At 43.8% G+C, this 21,828-nt stretch overlaps 1 protein-coding gene across 1 annotated transcript in view; it reads left to right on the top strand.

Annotated features, from left to right (window-relative positions):
* The first annotated feature begins 13,073 nt into the window (after positions 1-13,073).
* The window catches only part of IGSF5 (immunoglobulin superfamily member 5), a 30,874-nt gene continuing 22,119 nt past the window's right edge, over positions 13,074-21,828 (top strand). Inside the window, exons 1-2 of the mRNA XM_058018635.1 lie at positions 13,074-13,137; positions 14,977-15,174. Coding sequence (XP_057874618.1) covers positions 15,117-15,174 — 58 coding nt within the window. The 5' untranslated portion in view covers positions 13,074-13,137; positions 14,977-15,116. The remainder of the gene's footprint in view (positions 13,138-14,976; positions 15,175-21,828) is intronic.

Below are 21,828 nucleotides of genomic sequence, written 5' to 3'. Positions count from 1 at the left end.
AAATTTCCTTTCCTTTCCTTTCCTTGAAATTTCTTTTCCTTGAAATTTCCTTTCCTTTCCTTGAAATTTCCTTTCCTTGAAATTTCCTTTCCTTGAAATTTCTTTTCTTTTCTCCAAGTATCTCATTTTACTTGTCTGTGTCTGAAGAGCAGGGTAAATATTTTCAGCAGGAAGATCCTGAGAAGTGTTTAATAATGGTTATAATGTATTATTTATTTTCCTCTGGTGTAACCCAAGATCATGCACTTATTTTTGACCACTGATGATGAACGAAACAATGTTTATTTGTTTGTCAGAAGAATGGTCTTTTGCATTTTAAGCTTCTTTAATAAAATTTTAATATTTTATTTAAAGAATTAAAATATTTAAATAGCTGCATTTTGCTTAAAATTCAGCTATTTTTTAATACTTTAGCTGCCTTCAGAAGGCATGATGGCTCAGATTGATAAAGCCAAACCAACATCTTTTTAATCACTATTTTTTTCCATGTAACATGCAGAAATATCTTGTGTCATTCATTGAGGTTGTGCCCAAGGTGCAAGATTGTTAGTCCTTTAATTTGTGGAAAATTGGTCAGCAGAAAGGGATTTACCCTGGTCATTCATTGCTAGCTCCTTGTCTGGAGGGGCAGAGCTCTGTGAGCTGGGACAGCATCATCAGCCTGATGCTCTCTTCTTGTTCTCACAGGTAACAATACAGTCACAAAAATAATAATATAAAAATGAAATAATCCTGCAGGCAATTGCAGGTCTCACTCCCACCTTTGTGCCTGGTGCCAGCACTTTGTGGCTTTGCATCTGCATAAAAAAAAAGTCACCCTTGAAGGTGGCTTGGCCTCTTGGCTGGGGCTTTTATTTGAGTCAAGGAATGTTCCAAATTACTTGAATCCAGCTGCTGACTGTTCTTCTGCAGACTCAGCCTCTGTATTTTTGGGGTTAAATTCCAGTGGAAGATGTCCCTGTCTGTGGTAAGGGGGTGGGAATGGATGTTCTTCGAGGCCTTCTCCACCCCAAACCCAACCCCAAACCCAACTCCAACCTCAAACCCAATCCAAACCATTCTGTGGGGGCTCCATGAATCCATCTCTGCAGGACTGGGAACAAGGACCTGACACCAGGTGCTGAAACCATCCTGGCACCATTTCTGGGAGATGGAATTGCCATTTCCAGTGACCTGGGCAGGATGTCTCTGTTGCTGCCTTCAGGATGTTTTGTCCCCACCTCAGTCTCCAAAGTATTTAATTTGGCCCTGCTGGAGCTCTGCTGAGGAGCAGACAAGTTTGGGTTGAAATGTCAGGGATTCAGATTTTCAGGGATTTTTCTGCTGCTCTCCTCTTTGCAGAGGGGTTTCCCAAGTGAAAGCTTTCAGTTTCTGCACAGAATTTTCCTCAGTGTAATGATTCTCTTTGTGTAAATGAGAAACTGATATTGTAATTCACAGAATCATAGATTTGTTTAGGTTGGGAAAAGAACTGCAAGTTCCCTGAGTCCAGCCATTAGCCCCAAAAGGTGTCCCTAAGCACCACATCTGCACATTTTTAAACACTTTCAGGGACAGTGATTCCACCACTTCCTTGGGCTACCTGTCCTGTGCTTTACCACCCTTTCTGGGAAGAAATTTTTCATAAATTCAATCTAAACCTCCCCTGGTGCAACTTGAAGCCGTTGCTTCTTGTCCTGTCGCAATTCACTTGGGAAAGAGACCAAACCCCATCTCAGCACACCCTCACTGCACTCCTCCATGAAGTGCAGTGAAATCCCCGCGAGCCTCCTTTTCTCCAGAATAAACCCTTCCCCTGCTCCCTAGGCTGCTTTGAATAAGCATATATTAATTGAGTAATTAATTACTTAAAACATAAAGTTACCCTGCTGGAAATTGTGATTTAAGAAAAAGCAGATGATTGCATGTAAGGCAAATCCATTTGTTTAAACAAAGCCACTGTGCTAGTGAGTTTATATGTATCTGCTAAATTAAATTAGCTTTTGCAGCTGAGGCCTCAGATCATGAATTTTAGAACAATCAAAACAGAATTAGTGGCCTTTTGCAAAATTAGATTCATTTTCCTATGAAAGGCCATCACAAAACGATCAGAAATCTAAGCAGAACTGTAAACACAATTCTGCAGTGTACATATACTTATTTTTAAAATTTTGTGTAGACTGATAAAAGAATTCAGGAAATTTGGGGACAGTTTGTCTGCAGAAGTTGAACACTACCCCTATGTTTTTATGCATTCTGGGTTAGAAGTTCATTAAATGTTTATTTTTTTTTTTAATGAATAGCTTTGAAAAGGTAATCTAAAAGTTACTCCACTGCTTCTAAGTGGGGAGGAGTGCAGAAATCAGCAGAGCTGGCAGTGTCTGAGAGTTGGTTACATTTCAGCACACTCTATTTCTTCCAAGATCAGTTTTTGGATGCATAAAAATTATTACAATTTCCCCCCCCCCCCACAACCCTAATTCATCAACTAACACATTCTCAGTTTAAATTAGGATTTTCAAATCTGTGCACAAAGGATTTGGTCTCGCAGCTCCTCTGACTCAGACTTATTGAGGAGGCACAACCCTCCCAGGCACTGCTGAAAATACAGAAGGGGATTTTTGCAATGGAATTTTTGCCTTATTTCAGAGTGGAAGGGGAGAAAAGGGCTCCTGGGGTGTGCTGGATGTGACAGGGACGCTGCTCCTCATGGATGTGTGCAGGTGACAATGCCATGTTCATCTCAGAGGCGTGACAATGTTTGTGTTATTTGCATAGAACATGAGAGTGTTGAGCCAACAGTTCCATGTTTGATATTTTATTAGTAAAGAATTTTGCTACCAGAGTTTTGTGTGTGTTCTCTTGCCTTTCTGGTTGTGAATGTATCAATGTTTTGATGTGTCAGGGGCTGCTTCCTTTTCCAGTTAAAACCAGTAAAATTTGAGAATCATTTGGGTTGGAAGTGACACTGAAGGTCATTGAGTCCAACCTTTGACTGAGTCCTGCAGTCCCCAAGTCCCCAAGTGCCACATCAGCACAGCTCTCGAATCCCCCCAGGGATGGGCACTGCAAAACTCCATGGGCAGCCCCTGGCAATGTTTTACAACCCTTTCCATGGGCAAATTGCTGCTGCTGTCCCAGCTGAGCCTGCCCTGGCCCAGCCTGAGGCCGCTCCCTCTGCTCCTGTCCCTGTTCCCTGGCAGCAGAGCCCGACCCCCCCGGCTGTGCCCTCCTGGCAGGGACTTGTGCAGAGCCACGAGGGCCCCTGAGCCTCCTTTGCTCCAGCCTCAGCCCCTTCCAGCTCCCTCAGCCCCTCCTGGGGCTCCAGGCCCTGCCCAGCTCCGTTCCCTGCCCTGGACACGCTCCAGCCCCTCCAGGGCTCTCCTGCAGGAGCAGAACTGGGCCCAGCCCTGGAGGGGCCTCTCAGAGCCAGCACAGAGGGACAATCCCTGCCCTGCTCCTGCTGCACACACATTTCCCCATCCAGCCCAGCTGCCAGGGGCCTCTTGTTCCCCTGGGCACCCCTGGCCTCGTGTCCAGCCCCTGTCACAGCACCCCCAGGGCCTTCCCAGCCCCTCTGCCCAGCCTGGAGCTCCCCGGGGTTGTTGTGACCTACGAGCAGGATTCAACGCTTAGTCTTCTTAAATCTGAATTTGAAGCTGTTGAATTTTCTCCCCTTCTCAAAAATGATTTAGGAAATAGTGAGGGAAATTGAAAGAAAAAATAAATTTAACTACAGCTGATACCTTTGGGAGGAACAAGAGCCAAACTGTAGTGATTTCTGCCCCACTGTGTGCCTGAGGATGGCTGCCAGGGCCCTTCTGGGACCTGGAATTACAGGGCTATTCTCTTAACACTTAAAGGAAAAATGTGAAATAACTGAAGACTGTCAGACTGATTTTCAAACACAAGCAGTTATGAATAAAAAAAACCCATAAAAGTCACCCCTTACTGCCTTTATCTTTTATTTTATCTTGCTTACATTTCTGATGTATTTTGCTTGAGTTGGTTTTTTTTTTTCACTGGACTTCAATTCATTAGTTCATGACAGCGATATATTCCCAGGAATATCTGCAAATATTGTCACAGGACTTGGACATATGCAACACATAGGAGATCCAGCCTGAAAAAGCAGAATTGAATTTGCACATGTTCTGGCTGAGCAAACAGAGACTTTTTTTCAAAACCTTGTAATACAGAGGATTTGAGGCTGTTCTTCTAAAGAGTTCACTTAAGTACATTTTCACTGCAAAATGTAATTGGATGATTTTAATGGTTGAGAAATAATGTTTCCCATATTCAAAGATGCATTATTTTTTTCAGGAAAAAAGAAATAAATCCATGTCCCTTCTTAAAATCTGCCCAAGTGAACCATGTACACAACATTCCTTGCATTCAGCTACTGACCTAACCTGACCTTGTTTAATTTATGACTTTGGGTGCAGGGACAGAGGTCTGCAATCACCTTCCTGCTCCTCAGGAATCCCAGCTCCATTTCCAGTTACACAATTCCACTCCACAAACTCCTGTACATGGAATGCCATAAATTACTGATGTGCTGTGATTTGCACCTCCAGCTCGTGGATCCGTCAGGCAGCTCTAATCCCTCCGTGTTTAATTTAATTATTCCTGCTGAAACAGCAGTTGTAAGTAAATGTTTGACTTGGGTACACAAAGGGACCTGCAGCTTTTCCACCCTGAGCTGCTGCTTGTCAAGGTGCAGAGGGGAATGAGAGAGCAGAGAGAGCTGAGCTGGGAGCAGGATGAGGAGTGAGAGTGATGCTGCTGGGTGCTGGCAGGCTGAGGAGGGGTGGAACAGCTCAGGGAGAATAGAATAGAATAGAATAGAATAGAATAGAATAGAATAGAATAGAATAGAATAGAATAGAATAGAATAGAATAGAATAGAATAGAATAGAATAGAATAGAATAGAATAATAAATCAGCCTTCTGAGAACATGGAGTCAAATTCTCATCTCTCACCTCGTCCTGGGGACCTCAAACACCACATTTGTCTTCTGATCATTGGGCAGTTTTCCTTATATCTTCCACAGTCATTCCTCCCTCAGGAGGGGACATCTGCTGATAACAGCTATTGAATGTCACTGCATGGCTGATAAGAACTACAGCATCCCATTGGGAGATGTGACCCCAGTGGGAGGAGCCAAGCATTACTACCTGGATATAATCTGGAGATTCTGGAACACCAGCACGGCTTCTGCACTGGATTCCCAGAGGAACAGCAGCTGCCTCTCCTTCCACTGGATCTTCAGAGGAAGATGCACCTTTCTACAGGATCCCTGCTCCAGCAGAGCCACCCCTGACACTGCAGGAGGGCTGAGCCACAATTCCAATGGGACTGCTGCCAACAGCCTGACCCACAGGGTGTCAGGTTGGGTTCTGACTCTGTCAGTGTTGTTTTAGTTTACTGCATTGTTTATTTAATTTTTTTTTCTTCCCTAATACAGACCTGTTATTCCTGCCCCCATATTTTAGCCTGAGAGCCCCTTATTGTTTGTCTACAAGTGTTTCAAAGGAAATGACCAAACAGAATAATGAAATCAGAGTGGTTGGGTTGAAAGGACCCTTTAAAGTTCATCCAGTCCCACCCCCTCTGCTGTGGGCAGTGACATTTTCAACTTTGTCAGAGCCCTGTCCAGCCTGGCCCTGAAGTTTTCAAAGGATTGGAAATCCACCACTTCTCTGGACAACCTGTTGTGGTTTTCTTCATTGTAAAAAATTCTCACTCATATCTAGTTTAAACTGACCCTCCTTCAGTTTAAAGCCATTACCTCCTTTTCCTATCAGTACAAGGTCTTGTAAAAATTCCCTCTCCAGCTCTCTTGTAGCTCCTTCAGATAATGGAAAAGTGCAGTAAGGTCTCCCTGGAGATTTCTCTGGTGTGAGCAGCCCCAACTCTCTCAGCCTGAATATCAAAATAAATTCACTGCTCCTCTACAGGAGAAAGCCAAAACACAGCAGTGATTCTGCCACATGAAGAGAAATTGAGTATCTGAGCCCATCTCTCCAGAGCCTCACGGTGTCTTACTGCAAAAGGGCAGCTCTCAGTCACAGACCTGGTACCACAGGGTAAACAGTGCAGGGGAAACATTGATTTCCAAAAAACAACCCTGCTATTTCTACTTGGTGATCTTGAATGAATGCCCAAAGGGAGCAGCAAGACGTCAGCCACAGGGATGGATGTGCTTAATGAAAATGTAAAAGGGAGACAGGCAGATCTCCCAATATCACACCCACTGTGCTTGTGCCACTCTGGCTCATCCCTGTGGGGCACTGTAGAAACCCAGGGCACTAGGAATATTTCTGTGTCTGCTCTGACCCCCAGGGCAGCACTGACTCTGACCCTCATTCATGGAGAAAATTTCCCAGACTTCAAGGTAGACCAGAATCCACAAAAGTGTGAAACAAATTATAGAGAGCAGTGTAGGTGCATCACTTGGTGAGAAATTGAGGGTTTGGGGTTTTTAGTATATTGTGGATGGCAGCAAGATGGAGGGCACAGGGTGTTGTCCTGGGTTTCTTCTTCATGCTGCTTCTTCCTTCTTCTCCATGGGTTTGGGTGGCATTTTGTAATTGGGCAGAAAAGTCCCCATTGCAGCTCTTTGGGATCAGTTATTGGGGTAAAAGGGAAAATAATCCAGGTGTCAGTTCTTCATTGGATAGTTTAGTCTTAAAAGACCTTGTACCAAGAGATTGTTGGCCATTTTGTGCCTTCTGATGAAAAGCTGCAGAACTCACATTAGTGAGACTGTTTTACTGATAAGAAATAATAAATACTTGAGTCTGAACATGAAATACCATCTCAAGTGCCTTCAATCCAGATCCAGAGAAACCCACAGCTGGTATCCCCACAGGGCACTTGGGGAATATTCATTAATATTCTATTTTCAGAGGTGTGAGTAGAAATCTTTCTCATAACTGGCAGCCCTTGCAAAACCATCAGGAAAACAAGAAAGGCCTGGGAGTGTTGGACAAGATGAACTTCAGAGGTCCCTTCCAATACTATAAATTCTGTGGGATTCTGTGTGAAAAGGGGTTTAATTCCATAGTCCTATGGTAATTTTCCTGGGAAGTCCTGTGGGATTTGGAGCCCTGGACTCAGTGTCTGTGTGTGCATTCCTCTGACCAAGCTTTGTCCATCTGCTGTGCCCAGAGCTGGACTCACTGTGCTTGCAAGAGAGAGGTGGTGAGCACCAGTTTTAAAGGAGCTCTGGAGAGATTTGCACTTTGCTTGAACTCCTTGAGTAATCTGTTTTCCATGTAAGCCTCAGGAAGAGTGTAAAAAGCATGACCTTAAGCAATAATGAAAAATGCAATCATAATTATGAGTGTAGAGAATGATGTTTCCCTTTTCCTGGCACATTATCACGCATTGAAAAGTTCTTTAGAATAAACTGGAGGATAACCAGAGCAATTAAAGCTGTTTGAATCAGAGACAAAGCATTTCTAAAGCTAAAGAAAATGTTGCCAGGGGAACTAATGTATTAAAAAATTTCCTTCTCAGATTTACACTTCCTCTGACAGCACCAGAGCTGCATCTTCTGTCACTGTGTGATAAAGTTTCTTACTTCATCTTGCCTGAACTGGCAAGATGAAGTAAGAAATGATAAATGTCTTCACCTACCTGGCCTGAATGATGACATTTTCACTTTTTTGCAGCTACAACTCACTGGTTTCAGTGCTGGAGAGGAGAAATGCACCTGGCAAAGGGGAAGCATGGAATGTGGTTCCCAAGGAGTGCTGGCAAGAGAGGACTGGAGCACAGCATTCCAGTTGTGCAGATTTATTCAGGACAAATAAAAACTGTTGAGGGCATTTGTGCCAAAAAAAAAAAAAAAAAGTTTAATCCTGAGGCCTCCTGGGTGTGAAAGTCTGGAAGAAGATTATGTCCAAAGCTTTCCTCATTAAGGGCCCACAGCAATTCTGTATATAATATATAATATTATATAATATATAATATTATATAATATATAATATTATATAATATATAATATATAATATATAATATATAATATATAATATATAATATATAATATATAATATATAATATATAATATATAATCTTACATAATATAATATAATATATAACATATAACATATAACATATAACATATAATATATAACATATAACATATAACATATAATATATAATATAATAAAGCTGTGGCTTCATTATAATCAGGAAATAATAATAATCAGCAAGGAAAAAAAAATTTAAAATTACCCCTTGTGGGTTTTACTACAATGCATCTTTCATAGTTCTATTTCTCTAAAATATCTAGTCTTTTTTGTAAGACTAGATACCTATTTGTATTTCTTTGAAACTTGTTTCTAGTTCTGGTTCTCACTCAACTATGTCTGTCCTATCCTATGGTATTCTTAAATCAGTATTTCTTATCTTAAAGTTTGCACACGGATACACACTGTGTGAGCCTTCTGTGTTTGAGAATTTTCTACAAATCCATTTCCCACACAGGGGCAGCCACAGCTGCTCTGGGCACCCTGTGCCAGGGCCTGCCCACCCCCCCAGGGAAGAATTTATTCCCAATATCCAATCTAAACCAGCTCTTTTCATCTGAAGTCATTCCCACAGTGACAATTTGTCCCATTCTCCTGCAGGGGAGACAGAAATTACACTTGTGGCCCCAGTGGCAGTGACAGAAGGTTTCCCTCAGTGAATCCCAGGAAGTCCTCAGAGCTCCTTGTGTGGAATGGCACAGCAAGCTGTGCAGACATATGTTCCAGCCTCACACACCCCAGAACAAAATTGTGGGGGTTCCTTAGGAGTTCACAGTGTACACACCATCCAGAAATGGGCATGGAAGGGCTGGGGGGGCCAGGGGGGAAGGGGGGAAGGGTGAAAATCCTCCTACTCACCAGCAGAAGAAAAAGGAAAAATTGGAAAGAAGTGTCTTGGGGAATTGGAGTGGGAGGCAGGACTTGCCTGGTGATTCACAGAGTGACCAAGATGCTTTTCCATTGAAATCAGGCTGGCAAAGTAAGGACCTGGTCTTTTAAACATCATGAGCAAGGGTAGCCTTGTGCATGCACACTGGGGAACACATCTTACCACACTCCATCTTATCACATTCCATCTTACCCCACTCTCTCACAGACATCTTTTCATTGAAATCTTTCCTTAAGATTTTTTCCTCCTGAGAAGCTGGGAGGCCTCAGGGAAAGAATGTGAACAATGATTATCTGCTGCTGTGGAATGCAACAGGTGCATCTGGGATTGGTCTCATGTGGATGTTTGGAATTAATGGCAATCACAGTCAGCTGGCTCAGACAGAGAGCCCTTGACAGCTGCCTTTGTTATCATTCTTTTCTTTTCTATTCTTAGCTTAGATGAGATGAAACTTTTCCTTCTATTCTTTTGTTATAGTTTTAACGTAATAAATATAATAAAATAATAAATCAGCCTTCTGAAACATGGAGTCAGATTCTCATCTCTTCCCTCATCCTAAGACCCCTGTGAACACCAGCACACCATCCCATCCCATCCCACTCCATTCTCACCCAAGGTTTTACTCATCCCAACACCATGGTTCATTAGGAAGGCCAAAGGAAGGAAGGAGCTGACAAGGGCAGTAATTAATAATTAATAAAATGTCAGTGCACGTGCTGGTCTTTTCTAACATAGCTGATTTTGGCTCTGCCATCTCTGAAATTGCTCTTCATTGGTTCTTGCCCATCCCCTCAGCATAGAGAGGACAATCTCTTCCCAGCAGTGCCAAATGATAGCTTTGTGAAAGTTCTAAAAGCAGCAATTATCCTTTCCAAAGCATTTTTATGAAGGGTTATCTCTATTAATTCAAGTTTAAAAATTCATTTTAACCTTCTGCACTTCTCCTGCTTGGGCAACCAGAGATGGAAAGTGCTCATTAGATGTTATTTATCTCTTTTTTTTTCCTCTAGCTTTATTCAGACACACCTGTATGGAAAGCATTTCAACAATACTGTTATTTGAGTAGGTGGAACAAGAGTGTGACATTTTAGACTTTAAAAAAGAAGGTTTGTAAAGTCAAGGAAATAGTAACAAAAAATTATAACTGGTCAAAAAAACCTCTTCCTGCAGCTTTCATGTTTTTTTTTTTTTTAACAAATCTGGGAAATACTTTTTCTAATAAAGCAAAATTTTTAAAATTCATTTGCAGAAATTTCTCACTATTCCCCAAAGTGAATGATTCATTTCTCTTTGCTGAACCCTTCCATTTTGAGTCACTGTGGCACTAATTTCTTCTTGCTACTGTTACTGTGCTTATAGGAAATACAGTTTAGGGAAGTTTTACATCCCTTTTTTACAATTTAAAAATCATAAAAATTATAAGTTTAAATTGTAAAAAAGGGATGTAAAACTGACGTTTCACATCAGTTCAGGTTATCCCCTGACGTGTCACATCACTTCAATTCACTGACCACAATGGCATAAAATGCAGGCTGCAGTTCTTGGAAGGAGACAAAGGCTGTAGGAACATCTCACACACACAACCCTCTCGGTCTCCCGGGCCAACAGGATGAATTTCATCACGGAAAAGGTGATTAAACACTGGAAAGCACTCCCGGGGAGGTGGAGTTACTGTCCCTGGAGGCGTTTGAGGAAAGGCTTTGAGAGGCGTTTAAGGGTGTGGCACTCAGCGCTCCGGTCGGGTTGACGAGGTGATGTTCGGGCAAAGGTTGGACTTGATGATCTCAGAGGTCTTCTCCACCCTAATTGACTCTGTGACTCTGTGATGTTCCCCAGTGCTGCCACAGCCTGATCCATCCCTGCCCTTGTCCTTGCATGGGCACCTTGGTTTTACATGCAAAAGATTTACCTGAAAAGTTTTACACCTGAGCTCTTACAAAGCCTTACCTGCAGCCCTGCCCCATCTCCTTCAGCTGCAGACGATCCCCTGGATGCTCCCTGGGCCTGTCCAGGGCTGCTGGTGGACCCCAGCACCCCCAGCTGGGGTGACAGTGACCACTGGCAGCAGCATGGCTGGCACAGGCACTCCTGCTCTCTGCCACCCTGCCTGGGCATTTCAACAGTGGGGTGTGCTCCAGCCTCATACACCTGTGCCATTGTAACAGGGGACATGCATTCCAGACACACCACACTCACCTGTGTCACTGTAACAGGGGACATCTGTGCCAGGCACCATTACATTCACCTGTGTCACTGTAACAGGGGACATCAGTGCCAGGCACCATTACACTCACCTGTGTCACTGTAACAGGGGACATCTGTGCCAGGCACACCACTCTCACCTGTGTCAGTATAATGGGGAAATTGATAGCACTGCACACACCTATGTCATTATAATGGGGGAAATTGGCATCTTGGCTCTCATCTGTGTCATTGTAACGGGGGGAATTGGGACCATGACAGTCACTGTGACAGGGGAAATTGGCACCATGGCTCTCAAGTGTCACTGTGACAGGGGACAGCCATCCCAGGGACTATGGCTCTCACCTGTGTCACTGTGACAGGGGAAATTGGCACCATGGCTCTCACCTGTGTCAGTGTGACAGGGGATACCTATTCCAGACACAATCACACTCAGCTGTGTCATTATAACAGGGGACACCTGTTCCAGGCACCATGGCTCTCACCTGTGTCACTGTAACAGGAGAAATTGGCACGATTGCATTCACCTGTGTCACTGTGACAGGGGACACCTGTTCCAAGCGCTATCACACCTGTGTCACTGTGACAGGGGAAATTGGCACCATGGCTCTCAAGTGTCACTGTGACAGGGGACAGCCATCCCAGGGACTATGGCTCTCACCTGTGTCACTGTGACAGGAGAAATTGGCACGATTGCATTCACCTGTGTCCCTGTAACAGGGGACACCTGTCCCAGGCACCATGGCTCTCACCTGTGTCACTGTGACAGGAGAAATTGGCACGATTGCACTCACCTGTGTCACTGTGACAGGGGACACCTGTCCCAGGCACCATGGCCCTCAGTTATGTCACTGTAACAGAGGACACCTGTCCCAGGTACCATGGCTCTCACCTGTGTCACTGTAATGGGAAATTGGCATCATGGCTCTCCCCAGTGTCCCTGTGACAGGACCACCTGTCCCAGGCCGTCCCTGTCCCGTGCCGGTTGTCCCCCTGGCCGCCCCGAGCCCTGTCCCCGGCCGTGCCTGTGTCCGGTCCCGGCTGTCCCACGGTGCTCCGTGTGTCTCCATGCGGGGTTGGCTCCGTGTGTCACCGTGCAGGGCTGGCTCCGTGTGTCACCGTGCGGGGTTGGCTCCGTGTGTCACCGTGCGGAGCTCTCTGTGTGTCACCATGGAGTGGTGGCTCCGTGTGTCACCGTGCGGGGCTGGCTCTGTGTGTCACCGTGCGGAGCTCACTCCGTGTGTCACCGTGCGGAGCTCTCTGTGTGTCACCATGGAGTGGTGGCTCCGTGTGTCACCGTGCGGGGCTGGCTCTGTGTGTCACCGTGCGGGGTTGAATTCGCTCCGGGTGTCACCATGCAGAGCCAGCTCCGTGTGTCACCGTGCGGGGCTGGCTCCGTGTGTCACCATGCGGGGTCCACTCCGTGTGTCACTGTGCGTGGCTGGCTCCGTGTGTCACCGTGCGGGGCTGAGTTCACTGCGTGTGTCACCATGCAGAATTGTTGGCTCCATGGGTCACCGTGCAGAGCCAGCTCCGTGTGTCACCGTGCAGGGTCCCCTCCGTGTGTCACCATGCGGGGCTGGCTCTGTGTGTCACCGTGCGGGACTCAGTTCGCTCCATGTCACCGTGCAGAGCCAGCTCCGTGTGTCACCGTGCAGGGCTGGCTCCGTGTGTCACCGTGCAGAGCCAGCTCCGTGTGTCACCGTGCAGGGCTGGCTCCGTGTGTCACCGTGCGTGTCACTTCCTCCGGGCCGGTTAAACATTGACAGGCACAGGGCGGGGGAAGGCAGAGGCCATCCCTGCGTGTCACAGTGCCAGGCACGGCCTGCGGCTGGGGCACAGCTCGGAGCGGCCTCCCTTCCCTCGCAGACAGCGTCCCCAGCACCCGAGGGACGTTCCTGGGGACACAGGTGCGGGCAGGCCCGGGACCCTCCCCTGGATCCCCTCAGGCCCCTGTGGGCAGCGGGAGCCGGAGCTGCCGTCAGAAGGGAGCGGTGACAGAGCTCAGCACCAGGGATATGATCCAGGTAAAGCCCTGGATTTGCTTCCCGGATGGAAGATAATTTAACCCTTGTAGCCCCTTTCCCTGCTCCTGCCTCAGCATGGAGCTGCCCTGGGTGGCAGGAGGGGTTTGTGGCTCTGTCTGCTGTTCTGCTTCCTGGCATTTGGGGTTGGTGTCTGTCGTGGGGTGCCCAAAGCATTGAGCCCCTCTCTGGGTCCAGCTGCCATTCCTGGAGGGGATGATTATTGTTGTTATCCCCTGCCTGTGTCGTGGATGAGGGAGGGAGCAGGCTCAGAGCAACCTGAGTCACCCATGCGCCGGCAGAGGAGGGGAAAAGCAGCCCAAAACAAACCCAGGCATTTAATTCATCCTCAGCCAAAATATCCTGTTTCATCTGGGGATCAGATTGTATTTCCCAGCCCTTTGAAAGTCCATTTTGAAACCAAGTGAAACAAAATATTATAGATCCCTCCCTTTCCTGCCTTGCTTTACTTCACCCCAAGCTGTTGACTGATTTTTGTCCTGGATTTGGCACAATGCTCTTGCCAGTTTATTCCTCACCATGTAAAACTTTGCCCAGCTCAGGTTGCTTTTGGATTGGTCAGGGGGGGTATGAAGGCTGCTGTTCTGGTTGGAAATCCTGCTTGGTGTCACAGCTTCCTGGAAAAGGACCCAGCCCTGTGTTTTGGATTTGTTCCCTGGTGCTTTACTCGGGCTGTTTCCCTTGGTGTGACAGATGATACCAGCTCCTGTAATCCTGATTGCTTTGTGTGTGACAGCCAAGAGCTGTGACAGTGACAGAGCACAGAGAAATCCCTGCAGGCCCTGCACAGTGACCCTCCCTCCCCACCTGCCTGCTGGGGACTCCTCCACACATAAAATATGGAGATAAAAATACCCCAAAACCTTTTAAAACACACCAGGAAAACCTGAACAAACAGGTGAAGAAATCAGCCCACAGGCTTGGCTGAAAATGTTGATTAAGTTGACAGGGAACCTTGAAGGTTCCCAGGGTAAACTGAAAGCTTGAAAAACGGGAAAATGTGGATGAAAATGGGAAAATGTGGATGGAAATGAAAGCTGAGCCTGCCAGATTCCACCCAGGAACGGAGCTCTGGTACCTCCTCGTTCTGCAGAACCCAGGGTGTCCCTGTGGTGACACTGAATTGTCATGCCCTGCACAGAGCTGCCACAAAGAACACCCCAGCAGTCAGAAACACTTTTCCTGACAAGAAATTTGGTCTGGCCACAAAACCACATCCCCTGGCCCGGGTTCCTTTCACAAAGGCAAGCTTCAGTGGCCCAGATGAGGAATTTGTAAACCAAGAGCAGTAAAAGCCTCTCCCACATATTTTGAGGGGGAGGAGGAGAATATCTGACAAGTGAATCACAAACACTGAAAAAGCAGAAAATATGGGAGTCAGGTGGTGTCTCACACCCAGAATCTGTGCATTATTTCTGACCACAGTGGAGAGCTGCAGGTGGTTTATTGTGGGGTATATAGGAGGCACTCTCAGGTTCTGAGGAATAACTCTGGGGATCTTTTTTTTGCATTCTCAGCCTTTCTGAGGGCTCAGTCTGGGCAGCTGGGGGGAGATTTGATGTTTCTCATCCCCACAAGTGCAGCAGCTCAGAGAATTATTTTTCCTAATTGTTCAAGGGTAACTTCAATGATGCAGCTGGAGCTGCCCTGGCCCCGTCAGTGCTGAAGCAGGAGGGGCTGAGGAATGGGAGATCTGCAGGAGGAGGTTTCTCTGCTGAAAACAAGTTCCTCTGTGTCTTTAAAAACAGTTATTTGAGGAAAGATTCTGCTCTGCTTCCAAACCCTCCCTCATTTAATCTTTTCCCCTTGTTGGTGGAACAGGTCACACAAAGTCACCCTCGTCACAGCACCCAAACTCATTCCTGAGTTTCTCCAGGAGTTCTGTCCTTCAGCTCTGTCCTCTCAAGCATGCAGTGACCACTGGTGGCTTCCTGCCTCGGGGACCAGGAGAGAATGCTCCAATGGAGAGCTTCCAGAAATGCATTTTGCTCCCCCTCATCCTGACTGCCTCGCTGCCAGGTAGGACCTGTTCATAACCTGTGAGATGAACCAGCAGGGATAAAATGTGGGCTCTCGTTTCAGGGTGGTGGAAATGGCCTTGGGGATGAGCTCAGGCTGATTATTTCAACTGTTTGGAAGGAGATGTTTGTATTTCAAGCCTGAACAACCTAAAGTGTGCTTGAGTGTGAAGGACTGAGCAGAATGTGGGGTGGGGAGGAGGTGGGAGGGCTGCCCTCTTTCAGTTTACTTGTTTTTCTCTTCCTCCTGTTTGGGACTGCTTTTGCATCTGTAGAAAAACTCAGCATCAGCAGCTGGTTTTTACTTCCAGAAGTAAATGCAAATTATCACATTGCTGTTTTACCACCAATTCACATTTCACAAGTCTCAAAGTCAATTCAGATTAACTGTGTCTTGGTGGCAAAGCTTTAGAGGAAAAGTGAATATTAAGTGGCTAGTTGGGTAATGGAGACAAGGCTGATTTTTTTTTTTTTTTTTTTTATTACAGTCTAGCTGGAGTTTTAAGAGGCTCTGACAGGAATGAGCTGCAGTGGGATGAGGGGAAAGGTGTTGTCATGGATTGATAGTGAAAGGAAACACAACGCAGGGATAAACACGGAGTGTTCTGAGCACGGAGCTGCACGGGGATGTGTGGCATTCAACAAGCTCTTAAACAACCTGGTGAAGAGGAGGGAGCTCTGAGGTGGCAGACTCTGCAAGCAGTGCAGAATTACTTAGGGCAGCCAAATCCAAAAAGGGACCAGGAAGATTTGCCAGAAAATGTCATGATGTCAGATCTGTAAGTAAGAAAGGCAGAAAAAGCATCTAATGCAAAGCATCTCTTAAATGCAGAGTCTAGTGGAGAAAATAATAGATGTCTTGGAAAGAGAGTAAATTGCTGAAAAAGAGAGAAAATTTCACCATTTAATGTCTTCAGCAAGGGCAGGTAAAATGAAACCTGGCATGATGTAAATCCACAGAAAGGTTTCATCTCAGATATTGCTGTTTTGTTAACCCTTCCATCACAAACAGGACTGAGAAAGCTACAAAGTGTGATGGAGCTGTTCTAAGGCAGAGAATAAAGAATCATTGGAGGGTTTGGGTTGGAAAAGACCTTAAAAATCTTCCAGTTCCAGCCTCCCTGGTTGGGCAGGGACATTTTTCACCAGAGCAGGTTCCTCAGTGCTCCATCAGCCCTGAACGCTTCCAGGATGGGGCATCCAAAGCCCCTCTTGCCTAGGAGGGAAGGATGAGGAGGCTTCATTAGACTGGGGTATCTTTTTCCTGCTTGTAAAGAAGAATAAATGGTAAAAATGTATTAAAAAGATGAATTTTATGGAAGTGAATGGTGAAATGATTATCCACAATTTCTCGTAACAAAAAGAATTTGAGGTAACCACTAAAAGTATCAGATTTAAGGCTAATCAAAGACTGTTCTTTTCTCAGAGCACATCATTAAATAGTAAAGCTCATGGTCACTGGCTGTGGGGGATATCAAATTATAAACAGGCTGAAAAAACCTAGAAACAAATATCATAAAGGGTAGATCCATAGGTGCAGAAGTGTCACCATCACATTTTCTGAAAAATCCCTTCACCAGGATTTCTCCTCCTGGGAAGCTGAGAAACCTCAGAGAAAATGGAAAACAATAATTATCTGATTTGCTTCTCCTGTGTTTTGCTGCTTTGGAATATGGAGTTATTTTTTATCCAACCTGTGAATTGTTTTGACTTAATGACCAATCACAGTCAGGCTGCATTGGGACTCTGGGGAGAAAGTCAGGAGTTTTTAATTAGGATCTTGTTAAGCCTTCTGTCTGTATCCTTTCTCTATTCTTTAGTATGAATATAATATAATATAATATAATATAATATAATATAATATAATATAATATAATATAATATAATATAATATAATATAATATAATATAATATAATATAATATAATATAATATAATATCCTTCTAAGAACATGGAGTCAGATTCATAATTTCCTTCCCATGATGAGGACCCCAGAAAATACCACAAAAAAAGCCATTTTTGGCTCAGGAAATCCCAGGATCTTTATTTTTTTGAGCACTGGGAAGTTCTACCAGGGATTTCTGTCAAACATTGAGTGAGAGGAGAGAGCAAGACAAGCCTGGGGGCTGTGGAGAGGTTTGTGTGCAGGTGGGAGGAAATAACGAGTTGCTGAGCATCAGGAGTCTGGTATTACTTGACAGAAACATCCTGTAAGCATTTAAAAATTCTTGTTAACACAAGTGAACGAGCCAGTGCCTCGCTGCAGGCTCTGACAAGCTCTAACCTACTTCGGTTTTCAAAAAGCTCAGCTGCAGGGCTCTTGGGTTTTGAGACAAACTCGAGCTGCTTTATTTATTTATTTATTTATTTATTTATTTATTTATTTATTGTTGTTTATTTATTTATTTATTTATTTATTTATTTGTTGTTGTGTGTTTAACAGCTGATAGCAGAGCTGTGGCTGGAGCAGTGGTGAGGAAGGGGGATGTAGGAGGCAAGGTGGGGTGAGCAGGAGACTGAAGAAAAAGTGAAGAGAAAAAGGAATTTCAAAGAGACTGGGAAGGAAAAAACAAAAAAGATGTAGAAATTCAAACAGAAAGGCAGATATTGGATACAAAAAGTGAAGGATGAAAAGCAGTGTTTGTGGATGGGCAACATGGGTAGAGAGGGGGAGATTATTTTGAAATACGATAATGAGGCTGAAAAAAAAAAGAGGAATCATTATGGCAAAAGGATAAGCTCATCCTGTCCTTCCCTGTGCTGCATCCAAATAGGTCACTCACAAAAGAGGAAAGGCAGAGCCGGCAGAGGACAGGAGGCAAGGAAGAGGAGGTAGCCAGGTCTCAATGCCCCTGTTGTTGAAAATCCAGCGTGGGAGAGAGGTCCTTTGGGGTTCGTTCAAGTGTGGAATAAAATCATTGCTGATGATGGGCAAGGGTGGCTCTATGGCAAATGAGCTTCCCTCAGTGCAGGCACCATCCTGCACAAGGTGCATTTTCATTTCTTCACCACCTGCAGTGGTGTCACAGGGAATTTGTGTGGCAGGGGAGGGAAAACCCCAGCTCACAAAGGAGATGGTTTGTGTTGCTGGGAGGCGCCTGGGACACCAGAAACACCATAAACGCTTCATTTAAGCAAATTTTCACCCCTGCTGACTGCTCTGCAGTCACTGAGTGATGTGCCTCAGAGAAGGAGTCCTCCCTCAGCCCAGGGGTGATCAGGGAGCCAGCCCAGCATTTCCCTGCTCTCTGCCTGGGTGGGATCTCTCCCTGCTGCTGTGGGGGGAAGCAGATGCTAAAGCAGCTGTTAAGAGCTGAACACGTAATTCCTGTAAAGTGCAATGAGAATCTACCCCTTAATTTGTTTAAAAGCAACCATCTGCAAGGTATTTTTGAAGCGGGATGCAAATGAAAGCAGCACTAACATTTTTCCCCCCGGTGCATGAGGCAAGGTCCAGCACTGGCTGAGGCATTGGTGGGTGGGTTTAGGTCCCTTTTGTGCCATGAATGTCCTCTGTGACCTCCCACAGGTGACTTTGTCACTGTTTGTGCACGGCTTGGACAATGGAACACGCTGTTGGTTCAGGACTCCACGTGCAGAACAAACAATAAGAGCAAGGAGATAAAGAGGCAGAGGAGAAATCACCAGAACCATTCAGGCCACAGGTGGAGAAAGCTGATGGAACTCCTTCATGGGCTGGGAGCTAAATGCAGGAGAGGTGATGTCCCACTCCTCAGCCCTTCTGCCTCCCCAAGGATCCCCATGCAGGGCTCAGGGACCTTTCCCCATGGGGCAGCAATCAGGGAAATGTCATTTATTGCTCCAGCAGACATGGCTGGTGGAAGGAGATGTAGATCCTTCCTTACCTATGGACTGATAAAAAATAATTATCACAGATAAATGATTAACTCATACCTACCTGCCTATACTGCCCTGAAGAAAGCAAAAGCAACACAGCCAATTATTTTTGGAGCCAATGATCACTGATTATTCCTGTTTAGGGATAAATTTAAAAGATTAATTAACAGCAAGCATTGTCCTGAAAGTTGAACCATTTATTCAGAGCCCTGGCAGACCACAGCTCCTTGAAAAAGCAGAGTGTTTGCACAGGCATGGAAATAAATTCCAAGTGCACAGAGAACAGTTTGCATTAAGAGGGGCAGAGTGGGTAAGTTTTAATTTGAACAGAAATATGATTTACTTAATCTTATCTGGCTTTATTAATTATCAGTAGGTAAAGTTTGCTTTTCATTTAATGTTTTGTTGCTCACACACAGATAGACTCAGCAGACTGAGGGGCATGGCAGAGGTAACATAATCCAGGAAGGTGGAAAATTCTTGTGGAGGTTTTTGTAAACATGACAGAACTCAGAGTCAGCCATACACAGAGCCAGGGAGAGCAAGGTTTGCACAATCCTGCAAAACAAAGAAGTCTGAAAATGCCTGCAGCAGGTGGGAGGAAAGAGAGGAGCTATTTATATTAAAGAACAATCCCTGGCACCAGCCTGCTTGGATGTACAGGGCTTAAATGTGGGCTGGGTGTGGTGTTTGTGAGGGTCCCCAGGATGAGGTGAGAGATGAGAATCTGACTCCATGTTCTCAGAAGGCTGATATATTATATTATATTATATTATATTATATTATATTATATTATATTATATTATATTATATTATATTATATTATATTATATTATATTATATTATATTATATTATATTATATTATATTATATTATATTATATTATATTATACTATATTATACTATATTATATTATACTATATTATACTATACTATATTATACTATACTATATTATACTATACTATATTATACTATACTATATTATACTATATTATATTATACTATATTATATTACATTACATTACATTTTTAATATATTATATAAATATATTTATATATTATAAAATACAGTATATATTTTATAATATATATAATATTTTATAATAAAATATAATTTATATTATATAAAATATATCATAATATATATTCTATAATAAAATATTTATTATAAAACATATTATATAAATATAATTATATTTATATATAAACATATAATGTAAATAAATTATATTAATACATTTATATATAATATATATTTCTATATATTATATAAATCTATTTCTATATTATAAAATATTATATATATTATAATATATAAACATATATAATATTCTGTAATAAAATATAATTTATATTATATAAAATTTATGATGTTTTATATAAAAATATATTTTAAAATACAATTATATTTATATATAAATATAAAAGGATATGATATGATATTAATACTATAATAAAACTATACTAAAGAAAGAGAAAGGATACATCCAAAGGCTTAACAAAAATGAATAATAAAATCTTGTGACTGACTCCTCAGAGTCTGACACAGGTGATGGTGATTGGTCATTAATTAAAACCAATTCACATGTTTGGATAAACAATCTCCCGACCATATTCCAGAGCAGTTAAACATGGAGAAGCTGAGGCTTCTCATCTTCCCAGGAGGAGAAATCCTGGCAAAGGGATTTTTCAGAAAATATCACGGTGACAGCTGGGAACTGCAAAGGGCTCTGGGCAATGGAGCAATGAGGTTCCAGACCCCAGTCCTGGGAGCAGCTCACTGAGGCACTGGTTGCAATGTCCTCACTGAGTCTGCGCTCTGGTTGTATTTATATAAACTCCAAACACCCCTGTTGTGTGAAAAATACAGTGTGTCCTTCTCACATCAGCTGCTGAATGAAAGGAATTTTTTTCCTATGATTTATAGCTAATCCATTAATGAATAAACTACCTAAAAACCAACCTGGTGTGAACAAAACCCTTAAAAAATACTTCATTGCCCTGAATACTCTTAGCAAGGGAGTGACGACCATTTCAGGCTTCCTTTCTCCTGGAACATAACTGAGCACTTATTCTCAGGCCAAATTGGCTGGCATGGGGTTTTAATTAGACTGCCATGGGCTGCAGTGTGTAATTGCTGTCATGGTGCAGGGCTCAGCTGGGAGCACTGGGGCACCACAGCAGGAATATTCCCTTGGGGAGCAGATCCCCCTGGCAGGAGGGAAATGTCCATGCTTGGACTCAAAATATTCCTGTGCAATTGGTGGAGATGGCAATGGGAGGCTCTGGGTCTGTGAGGAGGAAAGGAAAACAAAGTGACTTTGTTGGGAGCTTTCAGCTCTGAAAAAATATTGGCCAAAATTCACACTGCCTTTCAAGGAGTTAAAACTGATGAGTTTAAGCACACCTTGGATAGCAGAAAGCCTTTAGGAAGGCTTTAGAAGAAATACATGACAATGTGTGTGATGAATGATTGAGGAACAGGGGAAAGAGCACTGATGGGGCTGCAAAAAAATCAGTGGCAAGATATGGAAAAGGGACTGGTTACACACTCCTTTAATTATTTAAAGTGTAGGCAACTAATGTATTTTCCTAGTTAAAACGGGATTTTTCTGTCAGTAAAATGGTAGTCAGTGAATTATTGAAGAGAAACAGGTGATTTTGGAGTGGGAGAAGGAGAGACAAAATAATTAAAGGCATTTTTAAAGAAAAGCACTTAATCTAAAAATCTGAAAGAATAGATTGCACAGCTCCATCTCTGAACTGGTTAAGATGTTTTACACCTCTGCTGGTGTT

This window comes from Melospiza georgiana, chromosome 2 (assembly GCF_028018845.1).
Source record: "Melospiza georgiana isolate bMelGeo1 chromosome 2, bMelGeo1.pri, whole genome shotgun sequence".
Lineage (NCBI taxonomy): Eukaryota > Metazoa > Chordata > Aves > Passeriformes > Passerellidae > Melospiza > Melospiza georgiana.
Note: the sequence above shows the minus strand (reverse complement) of the source record. Positions and strands in the feature narration are given on the sequence as shown.